The sequence below is a fragment of the Melospiza melodia genome, chromosome 8 (genome assembly GCF_035770615.1).
Source record: "Melospiza melodia melodia isolate bMelMel2 chromosome 8, bMelMel2.pri, whole genome shotgun sequence".
In the NCBI taxonomy this organism is placed as follows: Eukaryota; Metazoa; Chordata; class Aves; order Passeriformes; family Passerellidae; genus Melospiza; species Melospiza melodia.
Genome location: NC_086201.1, coordinates 22790433 through 22803845, shown reverse-complemented (window position 1 = coordinate 22803845; position 13413 = coordinate 22790433). Strand labels below are relative to the sequence as shown.

The 13413-nt window shown below is 34.0% G+C and overlaps 1 protein-coding gene across 20 annotated transcripts in view; it reads left to right on the top strand.

Moving 5' to 3' along the window:
- Positions 1 to 13413, top strand: part of TTN (titin) — a 238040-nt gene that overhangs the window by 86935 nt on the left and 137692 nt on the right. For 14 of the 20 annotated variants that reach the window (XM_063162226.1, XM_063162223.1, XM_063162220.1 and 11 more), the window contains 24 exons: positions 56 to 82; positions 763 to 810; positions 1731 to 1787; positions 1926 to 2000; positions 2280 to 2531; positions 3153 to 3245; positions 3753 to 3830; positions 4513 to 4581; positions 5211 to 5297; positions 5540 to 5602; positions 5840 to 5905; positions 6252 to 6332; positions 6898 to 6975; positions 7640 to 7717; positions 8203 to 8286; positions 8591 to 8689; positions 9830 to 9907; positions 10737 to 10811; positions 10967 to 11041; positions 11292 to 11375; positions 11675 to 11737; positions 12033 to 12110; positions 12350 to 12427; positions 13163 to 13246. In XM_063162226.1, the coding sequence (XP_063018296.1) occupies positions 56 to 82; positions 763 to 810; positions 1731 to 1787; positions 1926 to 2000; positions 2280 to 2531; positions 3153 to 3245; positions 3753 to 3830; positions 4513 to 4581; positions 5211 to 5297; positions 5540 to 5602; positions 5840 to 5905; positions 6252 to 6332; positions 6898 to 6975; positions 7640 to 7717; positions 8203 to 8286; positions 8591 to 8689; positions 9830 to 9907; positions 10737 to 10811; positions 10967 to 11041; positions 11292 to 11375; positions 11675 to 11737; positions 12033 to 12110; positions 12350 to 12427; positions 13163 to 13246 (1950 nt within the window). The remainder of the gene's footprint in view (positions 1 to 55; positions 83 to 762; positions 811 to 1730; positions 1788 to 1925; positions 2001 to 2279; positions 2532 to 3152; positions 3246 to 3752; positions 3831 to 4512; positions 4582 to 5210; positions 5298 to 5539; positions 5603 to 5839; positions 5906 to 6251; positions 6333 to 6897; positions 6976 to 7639; positions 7718 to 8202; positions 8287 to 8590; positions 8690 to 9829; positions 9908 to 10736; positions 10812 to 10966; positions 11042 to 11291; positions 11376 to 11674; positions 11738 to 12032; positions 12111 to 12349; positions 12428 to 13162; positions 13247 to 13413) is intronic. The other 6 variants (XM_063162213.1, XM_063162215.1, XM_063162218.1 and 3 more) reach the window with 6 other exon arrangements.

Genomic DNA, 13413 nt, shown 5'->3' with positions numbered 1-13413 from the left:
AACATGATTCTGGAAAAATCAATAGTCCTAAAAGAAATCTAATATTCCTTTGCAGAAATCAAACTGGAGTTGAAGCCACCAGGTAAAGTCCTCAAGCAAGACTGGCATAAGACCTTGTCAATACTCTGTCATAAAATTAAAGCATTGCTCTGCTTTTTTATTATTTCAAATCTTTTTTTCCTGGTCAGAGTAAGTATAAACTACATCCTGAAAAAGTGTTCCTCATCCACAGACATGTGGAACTATTATTCTCATGAGTAGTGGCAATGAATACTGAGACAAATCCATACTCAGTGACATTAATAGGGACCTTATTTTTTACAACATGGAATGCCTCATTCTCTAAAACACACAAGTTATTTTTTTTACTGCTAAGGAATAGAACAATGAAGATGTAGCAATTATTAGATAAGATCTCCTCTGTGCAGCTGAAAAAAATAACCAAGGAGATGAAATAGGTAAAAATCACCTCCTTATGATATGCAGTGATTTTCTTTTTTGAATGTTCTTAAGAGCCTACTGCAAATGTTGCAATAATTATCTAGAAACATTACATAACATTGTACGGGCTGGTTGAACTGAAAGGTTAATACAGTTAGTTATCTATCAATTGGCTAGCTTATGCTTGAGGAGCAAGATACAATCCTTGTATGTTACAAAAAGAAAGATTAAACCACCATCAACTACTATCCTTGAGAAGAACACATTGAATATTTTAATTGGTAGTATTTATTAAGTCAATTAAACATTTTGATTTTCTAGATGTTCCTGATGCCAAGGTTGCAGTTCCACCTCAGAAACCAGCTGAAGGTAGGGTAACAAACCATACTTGTTCTCTGTCTGCACTGAACCAGAAGGCCAGTGGGAACCTCAGAAAAATCTTAGCTCAACCATAAGATCTAGTTAATTGTCCCTGAGAGCAAGACTTGACTTGGATAGGCTTCTTTGCTGTGTGGAAGGCAAAAACTCTACACAGGTAGTGGTAGGATTTAATTTAATTCCCTTAAAAAGAGAATTTTTAAGATTTTCTCTTTAAAAAAGAATTCTAATTCTCCTAAAAAGAGAATATTTTCTGTTATGTTTTCCTATCGGTCTGTTGTTCATATCACCTTCCTTTTATTTCCATCTTCCTCTCTGACAATTTTTTAAATTTTCATCTCTTCTTTTTGCCACAAAATTATCTTTTAAACAAGCTGTCTGAATTGCTGCCTTTTGAAAAAATATTCTTTTAATTGTATGGGATTCTTTACATTGTATTTTTTACATTGGATTTCATGTTTATGGCAAATGGTCTCTCCTCAGACTCTGGTTTTGGACTATAGGCTACAGACAATATTTATACTTCTATTACCTCCAGTAGTTTACTATAAATGCCAGCAATTTGAACTTCTTGTGTTTTTTTCCAGGATAATTTGGTAAATGCTTGCAGTGGCAGCACGAAGGGAAAGATTTGATATTTAGATGAATTACAATCAGCAAAGATAGGAGAGTGATGGCAGCAATAAAAATAAAGCTGAGGACATTCAGGGTTCAAAAAAGTAGACTGAGGATTTCCACTCAAATTATATTTATTAAGCTCCTGTAAACTCTCAGAATAAGCACCATGTTTGCTTTTATTCTGCAGCTGCAATAAAATAATATAATCCATTTTACCAAACCAATATTTTTTTTCATTTGCAAGGAAATTTCAAATTTAAATTTTATTCTAAATATTTCATTTTTCCTACAAGCTGCCCCTATTCCCATTCTTCTGCCTCTTGTTCCACCTCCAGAGAAGAAAAAGCCAGGTAAAAGTCCTTACAGTATTTGAATACTATATTCATGTTTCATTATGACAGCTGATTTTTGGATTTTTGTTTGTTTGGCTTTTTAGGAGTTCTTAAGGTTTTTTAATTCAAATTTTAAAATCTATTATTTTTAAACAGAGAAAAAGGTTCCATTAAAGAAAGTCCCCCAAAAGGTGGTTAAAAAAGCTCCTGAAGAAGTCCTGCCACCTAAAGGTAATTTTTTTCCTTTGTTTGTAAACTTTTAAAAGAGTAAAATTATCTTGTGGAAATAAGGTGTTTTGTTTTGAAATAACTTCAATCTATCACAATTGTTTGTTTTCTGGCCTTATATTAAAAACACACATTTAAAATCCAAGCTGATCCAAGACTGCCTAAAAAATAGTCCCTTCTTTGAACCATCCGTGTGGGTGAAATACTTTCACTAAAAGTGAACATCCAATATGCCTTCAAATTCCACACTGTGATACCAACAATCAATTTATTTATTTTAAGTTCCTGAGGTGCTACCAGAGAAGCCCAAAGAGGTCAAAATAACATCCATGGCAAGGAGAGAAGAGATACGTGAAGAAAAGAAAATACAAGAAACGCCCAAAGAAATTTATGAAGAATGGGAGGAAGATTATGGTGAAGACCATGACTATTATGTCAAGGAAGAGGGCTATGATGAAGGGGAAGAGGAATGGGAAGAAGCTTATGAGAAAAAAGAAGTGACTTATGAAGAAAAAAGAATAATTCATGAAGAAGGTATTTGAATTATCATGTCATTTTATTTCTTCTCTTTTCTCATATTTATTATGAAGGTCCCAACATTTTGAACCAGGCAACATTTTTTTTTGTTTTGTTTTTGCTAAAATATTTGGAACCATAATATGCTGACAAATTTTAAGTGGCACTTGATGATAACACAAGATATCACAAGGTATGGATGGAGACAGGAATTGATACATTAGAAGTTCATTGTCAGTTAACTTTGCAGGTCTTTGAAACCTAACATGAGTTAATAGTGAGTGGTAAGGATATGTGTAGTTTTTAGGTTTTTGCCTATTTCTTCTATCATTGTCCTGTGCTCTTGTTATACTTAAATGTTTATTGATTGAAGTTATGGCTGTATTTTTCAATTTCTTGCATGTTATAACTGTCTTGGGGATTAGTAACATGTATGCCTCTAGCAACAAAATTTGGCTCTGATGAGAAAAATGAAACTTGGAGATAAGCAAAACATTTTACTTCAACAATTGGATCTCCAAAACTCTCTGTATGTTTTTAAAATTCATAAAACTATAATGGCATAACTAATGCCTTTCTGTCTACAGAGCCTTTAGACAACTTATTTTTTATCATTAAGTGATGTTATTTTTTTTTAAGTGACTGAAGTTCCTAAGAAAACTGTGCCTGAGCGAAAACCACCAGCCATTATAGCTGAAAAGAAGGAAAAGAAGGAAGTAACTGTTCAAAAAGGTATGAATTTCCCACAAAACTAACAGGAGTTAGATTAAGATATGCAGATTAAGATCTCTCATGCATCTCCTTCAAGATGAATGGTGCTGGTTATTCACATTTCCTTGGAAAGAAGAAAATTCTCATTATGTTGGACAGTGAGATGAGCAAGGGTCATGGTAACTCTCTTCTCCCACCTCATATTTCTGAGCTCTCTGCTCAAAGGTGGTTGAATCAAAACAAGAATTGATGGTAAAATCAAATTGAACTTCAGTTATCCTTCCTTCACCCTGTGCATTAGCCTTGGGCATGGGTGTAACTTTTAAGAAATTAAATGCTGCCTCTCTGGGAAGCATTTTCCACTTAGATCACTGCACGTCACTGTTCACCACCATTAGACAATGCACTGAACAGAGCCCCATTTTGTAACATCCTGAACAAAAAACCCCAGCCAGCTCTATCTGGTTTGTATCCAGAAAACAATTTGCAAGATTACTTGAACAATAAATCTGTCTGAATTACTCGCAGTTGTCAAGAAACCTGTCGATGAAAAAGTGGAGGTAACCACTCAGAGGGTTGCAGAAGAAAAAGTCAAAAGGGCTGAGGGTAAATACTGTTATCTTAATGTTATGTTTCTGTGAAAGTTGTGCCTTTTGTTACTTAGCTGATCTGCATATGCTTTGTCTTTACTTAACATGGTCTGATCAATTTTTCAGTCTTTGAAACATCTAATAAAAGCTTCTGCTGAATCCTTTAAAAAGAAGATTTAAAGCTTTTTAGGGGAAAATACTATATGCTAATATTAACTACCAATGCTTTAAGAAAGAAAGTGTGTTTAAAATTGCACTGGGTGAAAGAGTGTGTTTCATACTAAGCTGAAGATGTGAAATCCCTATCTTGCTCAGCTGGCCATTTTGACCCATCTATCAAGATACTTTGGTTAATTCTTTGGTTATGAAATAAATATGCACCTTTATTCTCTTAGTAGCTACTTCATTTTGTATAGCATTTCCCATTCTGCAGCAGGATTCTGTCAGCTGCAATTCAATAAGTATCAAGAAATTACCTGTGTGCTAAATGTCCTGAGTACCTTTAGAACATAGCAATAAAAAGAAACAAACACATTCCTTATGTTGCTTTATGTGCTTCTAAGAAGCCTGACTTAGCTGATGAGTTAGATTGTTTGCTGTGTTTGTTGTATTTGCAACATCATTGACAGATTACTGTAGACTTATTTTGATCTCTTTGCCAAATGTTTGACTGAATAACAAAATTCTAACATCAACAGTTACCAAGAAAGTTCTGCCACCAAAACCTACACCAGCGGTCATCGAGGAAAAAGTTATGAAAAAGGAAGGTACAGATCAGCATCTTTGAATTGCAGTTTATACTTTTTTTCAGCACCCGATGTGTTTCTGTGCTTCTTTGGAATATGTGGGCCTGTGTGTATGTATCTGGATCCATAGAAGTAGTCATGCTGTGACTGCTCTCAGTGTTTAATTAGTATGTCTACCATGCTTTTGTTTTTTATGAAATCTGTTCTTAACATATTTGTGGATAGTCTTTTGGTTCTAATTTCAAGAGCCTACGGTCACACTGCAGTGTGACTTAGCTTTTTCTTCATCTGTTCTGCTTGCTGGCCTATCCTTACATAATAAATATAATTGTGTCCTCATGCCCAAAAATGTCTTTGAAGAACAACCTTTAGAATTCTTCTGATGTACTATTTGCAAAAGCCTGTGCATGCATTTTGTTTCAAATGTTTGGGTTAAAGGTGTCTGTGTCTTTAGTCTTTAACAAATACTAAATATTATACTTGTGTCCTTGTTCTTTGTTCAGTATTTTACAAAATGAATACTGACTGTCTAAATATGTCTAAGACTTTAATGTGCAATATGAATATAGACCTGATAAAAACTCACATGCTGACTACCACTAATGTGGATCTAGAATATTAAATACTAAAACAAAATCCTATCTTTAAAGTACCAACAGTAGAAACATGGACTGTTTCAGAAGAAAAGATGTCAGTTTCTGTCCACAGAGAAGAAGAGTATTCATATGATGTTACAGGTATGTACAAAACCAAAAGTCTGTGTACCCAAATCAAAACAATCTATCAATCCTACTATATTTTCTTTTGATCTATTTTTATGTATGTCAAATTACATATTTAGACATATTGTACATTTGTCTTTCAGTATGCCTTGCTTTTTTTGTCCATTGTGTTATGTAGCATTAGTATTATTTAGCTTGACAGATGGAAATATTTCAAGTATTTTATCTTACTATTGTTTAAATACTTTTCTTTAAAGAGCCAACAGAGCATGAGAAAACAGTTGAAGAAAGATTCTTTGAAGCTGTTTACCCAATTGAAGGTAGTTTGATTATTGATGGGAGTCTAATAAATATTTGTCTGCTTGTTTGTTTAATTTGACTCAAAATTCAGTACATGCTGTTCATTTTCTGGATTAATTTTTTACATATTAACATATATGTTTCAGTGATGATTGTGTTGTGTACACACATATTATCTTCTTGAGGTTTTTCAGATTTACTATGAACATTGATATTTCCTATCTCAACATTTAATATCTTTAAAATTCCTATTGTAGCGCATAGAGAGGTCGAGGAGGAGGAAGAAGTTATTTCTACAGAACTGGAGATCTCTCATGTTGAAGGTGAATGTCTTTGCATCAACATCTGCTCTGTTTTCCTGAACTTTCACATTATCTGTCTGTAACACTGTTTACCAAAGGATAGCATATCAGAACTGAGATCTTTCAATTTCTCTATGGCTCTGCTGTCAGAGATTCAAGCCTTTTTGCATTCTTATCTTATTCCTCTTCATGACTTTAAATAATCCCTTTAATAGCTTTTTGTGAGATGGGTTTGTTGTATCCGTTTGATAAAACAGGTTAGGTTTTGACATTTATTGTTTGCTTACACACCATGTAAAGAGTAGCCAGCTGTGGTTTACCAATTATTTTAGCTGTCTCCTAAATGATCACCACCTATCTTTTAAAGTGCCTGAGATACCAAAGAGGCGTGTTCCAGAAGAAAGAAAGCCTGTTCCTGTGCCTAAAGCAGAAGCTCCATCAGCTAATGGTATTTCTACTGCTCTAGTAAAAAAGAAAGAAGCAAAGCCCAAAGAAATTTTCTTTCTTTGTATTATTTTTCATGTTTTCTTGCATATATTTAGGAATTTACTCTCTATGTGTCTTTGTTTTGCACTATCTCCATATGCATTATTTGATTTTGCATTGTGTCTCTGTTGCACTATTTCAGTTTTTCAATCGTGCTATAACTTAGCTTACAGCTTGAATTTGTCTCAGCTTGGGTCCTTCTCTCTCTTAACTATCTTGTACTTATTATTTCTATTTAAGTTGTGTGGCTTTTTCAGGCGAGTGTAGAGTGTTTTTACTTCAAGAGAGTAAAATGAAAGGTGCTAGTGCAGTGATTTTAACATAGGACTTTTTTACTGTATCATTATGTCTTTCCTGTACTGTCCACATTTGTACACAAAAGGCTGTACATTGTATTGTGTCAGTTGCAGTGCTCATCTCCTTGTCCAAGCACTGGCTCCATTGTAAAAAAACAATCTTGGATTATTCAAATCTGGATTAGTGTTCCAAAAACTAAAGATCTCTTACTTTAACAATGTTTCCCAAAGTGCCTGAAGCCCCTAAGAAACCTGTTCCAGAAAAGAAAGTTGCTGTTGCTAAAAAGGAGGTGGCTCCCCCAGCAAAAGGTACAGCATCTTTTGAATGTGGGCTTTAACCAGTTCTGTGCTATTGTCCCCTTTTCCTAACTTCTCTTATATTCTCAACACATATGATAAATGTAATTTGTGTGTTATGTGTGAATGTCTGTTCTCATCTAAGGCATTCAAAAGCCTTAGAAGGATAGCCTAGATTAATTTTAATACCTTAAGAGATTTTGAAGGGCCTAGAAAAACTGTGCCTGAAGAAAAAGGACATGTTCCTTTTCCCAACACTTACTCTCTCCCAACACTTTCCCAACTCCAACAAGTGTGCATTACTTGTTGAGTTTTATTTTCCTGTTAATCTGTATGTAAGCATGTTTGTGTTAGAATTTATCTTTTGTGTATAATTCTCTGTTCATCCATGAGATTTTTTAAAACCTGGTAGTATATTTGAGCATCTCATTCTTCAGTTAAGTAATCAGTCTTAAAGTATTTGATAGTCTTCCAGCAACTGGTTTGATTTTGTTTTGTATCAAACATATGTTGCTCTTGTCATAGATCTTTCTATGTTAAGTGTATGAATGTATTATGTGGTGTGTCTTGATATTCTTACAAATGGAAGATGTCTATCTATTAATGAAATCAATAATACTCCAATAAATCTTTGAAATTTAGAATTCAGTTATCTTATACTTTATGGTTTTTTAAGTGCCAGAGGTTCCTAAGAAAGCTCCCCCAGAGAAAAAGGTTGCTGTTCCAAAAAGAGAGGAAGCTCCAACACCTAAAGGTACACTTTAAAAAATAATGTTCTTTTCTTATTACCTTAAGCATCTTATTTATGTCAAATTTAGGATTTGATTGCTAAATTAATCTGGCTATACTGGTACTTCATCTACGTTAATGTGTATCTTTTGTGTCAGTTTTGTGTATAGGTGTGCTGTAGATTTATTGTATAAAAACTTGCTAATTTAAGCTGATTATATTATAATTAAGATCTTTGAAGTGCCAGAAATACCTAAAAAACCAGTTCCAGAAGAAAAACTGCCATGTATTCCTAAAGTAGATACTCCCCCTGAAAAATACAGCTCATTTTAATATCATTTATTGTAATCTTTAGAACATAACATTTATCTCATTTTGGTCAACTGTCATGTTTGGTAAGCAAAACATATTCATGTGTAATCTTTCTCAACAAGAACACATTTCTCTTGTGTGAAAACTGCATGTGTCAGTTTTTACTTCAAATGTTCTAAAACAAATACTTTTTTTAAGTGCCTGCAGTTCCTAAGAAACCTGTCCCTAAAGAAAAAGCAACTCCTGCTGTTCCTAAAAAAATTGAGGCTCCTCCAGCTAAAGGTATGCTTTGCAGCAGAATACAAGAATATGCTATTTCTCAGCTTCTGTCTATTAGTTCTGTGCTGTTATTAGTCGTTGATTTGTGCTTCTCCTGTGAGTTCTGCTGCTCTGATTTACACAATGAATCATTACAGTATGTTGTATCTCGTGTGCAATACTTACATAGTATTCTTTCTAAATATTGAATCTCTGTTATATGTTATGTGCTCAGTACCCTTCTTTGGAAACCTAGATTTAGCATTTCAAAAATTTGTTTCACAATGGAATTGGAAAAGCATACATTTAATATCATTATCTTCCAAAGTGCCTGAAGTGCAGAAGAAAGCCACTTTTGAAGAAAGAGTACTTATCACAGAAGAGAGAATATCTGTTGCCATTCCAGAGGAAATCCCATCACCTGAAGGTACACTATAAGCAGACAATAGTGAGAAACTTGCACTATGTCTACAAGTCTGTTGTTCTAATATCAAGATCAAAATAACACCAAACATTTTTTGATAGTTATCTTGTATAAGTTTTGTGCTGAACTGCAGGCAGTTCAAAGCCTCCTAAAGTGCTATTTACAATTTCAGTCTTGAATGTCAGGATCGCACCACATTGACATGGAAACTCTACTACTGAATACAATAATCTTCAGATGAGGGCCTCATAAATTTGCAGTAGCAAATTTATTTTAGATTTATTTTTAGACTCTACAAATTAGGGCTGTAACCATCCATTTGTCATACTACCAAGCTTTCTGTAGCCCTCAAGATAAAATACTGCTTCCCTTCTCACCAGCTTTCACTTAACATTGTCGTCTTCAGGGAAGATTGAGATCAGTTGTTTTAAGTTAGTATAATTCCACATAATATCTGCTTCAGGATAACTTCAAGAATGCTGAAACAGCATTTTGTTGGATTTTATGTCCCATTAATAACTACCCAGTCAAGAAAATTTGCACTTTCTTTTTAAAACCATAAATGAATTTTTAGAAGAAAATTTGGAACATGTCTATCTAAAATATGAACAAATGCACATCCAAATGGATACATGCAGTGTTAATTTCTGTTTGTCTCCTGCAAATTAATCTTTTCTCCAGAACCAGTTGAGGTTTTCCCTGATACAGTCACCTTTTTAGATGAGTACATGCCAGGATTTCCTTTCAGTTCTTGTCCTATCCATCTCATTTTTTCCTTTCCTCACTTTCATACAGTTGGATCAAGGAGAAACCTCTAATTCTTTGACTATTGTTCCCCCACTTCAGCTGTTGTGATGGGGAAATTTGGAGAGCTGAGGCATTCTAATAAACTGACAGTTGACAAGTGAATGGTATTAGATACAACAACACACAGTAGGGAACCTGGGACATGGACAAACCACATAATTTAGAACAAATCATACATATGCATGCGGTGCACAGCACTTTCTGGATTGTATGCATATCTGTCATTACCATCTGGAACTTCTAAGAATCAGACTTCATCTTCTCTATCCATCAATCCTTCCCTCTCTCCATTTATCCATCCTGCAAAAATATTAAAACTAATAATTTTCCTTAAAGAACCAACGGTTGAAGAATGGTCTGAAGAAGAAAGAGAGGAAGTATCTATTTCCATCCACAGAGAAGAAATTTCTGAAGGTATGACAACAATTCAGGAACACTAGGCAAAAGTAAAAAAGTATCCAAATAGGCAGTTTGGATTAATATCTGATTTATTTATAAGGAAAAAATTACAACTATATAAATATGTTTTGTAACTTACAACTTTTAATTTTAATTTCTACAATTTCTATTGCTTGCTTTTGAAAAGTAGCTAATCCTGTTTCAATACAGTGAAAATAATAAGTTATCTTTCTGATAGTGAGATCTATCAGGACTTCTTTCTGCTTACAAAAATCCTCTGTTGGAAGTTCCTCTTCCACCAGGTTGCTTGAATAAAGTACATGTTCTTCCGAATGCCATAATGCACTCGGATTCCTCAGATAATTTCACTGTAAAATAACTATATTGTTTCCACTTGTAAGTTTATTGGTGGTCACATAATACTGCAAAGGACCGTAACACTGACTGACTCAGTTTCTATGACTAATGACACCACAAATTTTTCCAGGGATATTTTTAGTCAAGGAATTTTCTCAGTATTTGGGAAAGAAGGTTTTTCAAAATAGACAAATTTCAACATTAGTGACTTAGTGGACAGAGGAATGGAGCATTTTCAAATTCCACACAAATACAAGATGAGAGCCCAGTCTCTCAGTTCCATTTAAGCTGCTTGGAGTGTTTCCATTGGCCTCAGTGGAAGCAGGATGGCTTGAACGTAGATTTTGTCATCCCAGAAGAGTCTGTTAATAAAGCACACTGTTTATTTTTGTCTTTCAAATACTTTGTTGCTTACCTGAGCCATAAAGACAGTAATATATGTGAAATACTTAAACATAAGTATTTTTATTTTTACTCTTTTTAAAAGTGACTGAAGAAGAGTCTTACTACATAGAGGAGACAGTAACTGTTCCAAAAAGAGAGGAAGCCCCACCTAAAAAAGGTATAAGTTCATTTCACTTCAACATGTGAGTTGTTTCACCATTCTTAACATTATATTGCCACTACATGTTTATGTCCATTTTTGGCATTTTTGTGTGTTTGTGCTATAGTGATACTACTCCTCTATGTAAAACTATGTATTGTAATCTTTTAAAGTGCCTGAGAAGCACAGGAGAGTTGTCCCTGAGCCAAAAGTCCCAGCTGCTCCAAAGGAAGCTCCAGGAGTTAAAGGTATAAACCAGTTCCTCAGCTGGTTGATGTGTCCTCAAAGGGATTGTGTTTGTCTTACTGTCTTGCTCGTACATGTTGACATAAATGGTGTCTTCTCCCAGTGATGAATGCTGTCTCAAATTCCACCTTGTACTTTGAAAATTCTTGTTTGTGTTAACTCAGTAAAACACATTGTGTAGTAGGCAATTGTAAATATTACACTTTAATATTCTTTCTCATCTTCCTTCTCATCTTGCTCATTTTTCTAAAGTTCCTGAAGTTCATAAGAAGGCAGTTCCTAAAGAGAAAGTGCCTGTTCCTGTGTCTAAAAAAATGGTGGCTCCACCAGCAAAAGGTATAACAGTGTTTGTTTCTGTTGCAAAAAAAGAAAAAAGCTTTTTTGCTACATTCCATTTTTAACATATACGCCTTGGCTGGGGATTGTAGTGTTGATGCAACATAGATCTCTGGTATCAAATTTCTTCAACATTAAACATATTTTTATGTCTATTTGTCTACAAGGATACCTGTGACCTGTGCTGTCTTGATGAGATTTATATGTTATTTTATGTTATTTATATGTTATTTCATCTTCTATCTTATACCTGTTGATGAAATCAAACAAATTTTCTAAAGTTACACATCTTTTTTAAGAACCTGAAGAAGCATTGGTGCCCACTTTTGAGGCAGAATTTGAAGAACCTCCAACAACCAAAGGTAAACATTATTACCATGGAGATTTTTTAGTTAGGTCTTGCAGTATTTGTGTTTGGGCAATTTACTTAATACAGTTTTGTTTGTTAGTATCTGTAACCTTTGTAGAAATCTCCCCTTTCTTTTGACTCTACTCATTTGGGTGCTATGGATGTAAAGGATGCTCTTCAGCAGCATCTTATTTCTGTTGCTGTTGAAGTTCACTTAGCACTTTTTTAAAACAATCAGAATAAGTAAAAGTATCATATTTCTGCATTTCAAATATTGTAATTAAATATCCCTGTACATTATTTTTAAGTGACTGAAGTACACAGGAAAATTATCACAGAAGAAAAAGTTGCAGTTGCTAAAAAAGAAGTGGCTCCACCAAAGAAAGGTATATAAATTTTCAGAGTTACACTAGAGAAGTCTTGTCTCAGAATAGTGGTTTGTATTTATGTCTAGTTGTGTAACACAGACTCTAATGTTCAGTGTTTGCTGTCTTTTTTTCTTTTTTTACTTGAAGAAATGTCAAGTCTCTGATTTGTGTTTTGTCATCTGCTTATATTTGTATACTTGTATAGTTTGTGATTAATTTAACATCTATTACAATAAACTTTTTTTACAAACTGCTAGCAGTGCCCAAGAAGCCTGTCCCAGAAGACAAAGTACCTGTTCCAATTTCACAGAAAGTGGCAGCTCCACCAGCTAAAGGTATAGAAGTTGTTTTGGAAGTAGAGATGGCTTTTAAATATCACACATCCATGCGCATCATACTCATAGTCTGCCTAGTTAATAAATCTGTGTCTCCTGATTTGGTTATAAATGAAAAGGACCTTCATCTTTTCCCCTTCAGTATACTGCTGAATGTAACAGGGAATAGTCATGCACCTTCATTCTTTGCATTTTTTAACTACTATTTAATTCCATTGATCACTCTGGATGCTTACATGCTTGCAAAGCTGAGTGACAACATTTAATCAGTGAAAAAAAATTGAACACAAATTTTTTTTAAAAATCAATGTTTATAATATTGTCAATATTCAGTGAAGTGTTTCAAACCTACAAATTTGTTCTCTGTTTCTGTGCTTTTCTTGCGTTTGATTTTGTTATGTACCCTGAGTATGTGGTGTTCTGTGTCTTCATTGAGTTTCTGAAGAGTTTAGAGACAAAGTCTTTACCTCTTACTTTCGTCTTCATTCCATCTTACTTCACAATTTGTGAATATTCTGCTCAATTATTTTGTCTATATATCTATTACTCTAATACTAGATGTATTATTTTACTATATTATCTGTATGTCTCATGTGATTGTTGTGTTTATTATATTTTCTTTTAAACAGTGTGCTATTTGTTCCTAATTGTTTGTCTATAATTCTTTAGTACAAGTTTCAGAATGTGTGTGATTTCTTTTAGAAGCTAGTTTTCTTACAATTACTATCTTTAAAGTGCCAGAAGCACAGAGGAAAACTGCCAGAGAAGAAAGAGTATCCATTGCTGTTCAAAAGAGAAAAGTGTCTCCACCACCAGAAGGTAGTCCTGCCCATGGGTTAATCTATGAACAGATTGTGCTGATGTAAGACTACCAGAGCTTCAGGCCTATTGGTCTGGCATGTCTCCTGAGGTTCAAATTTAGAATTATAGAATCATTTAAGTTGGACAAGACATTAAGGTCATTGAGTCCAACCATTAACCTTACA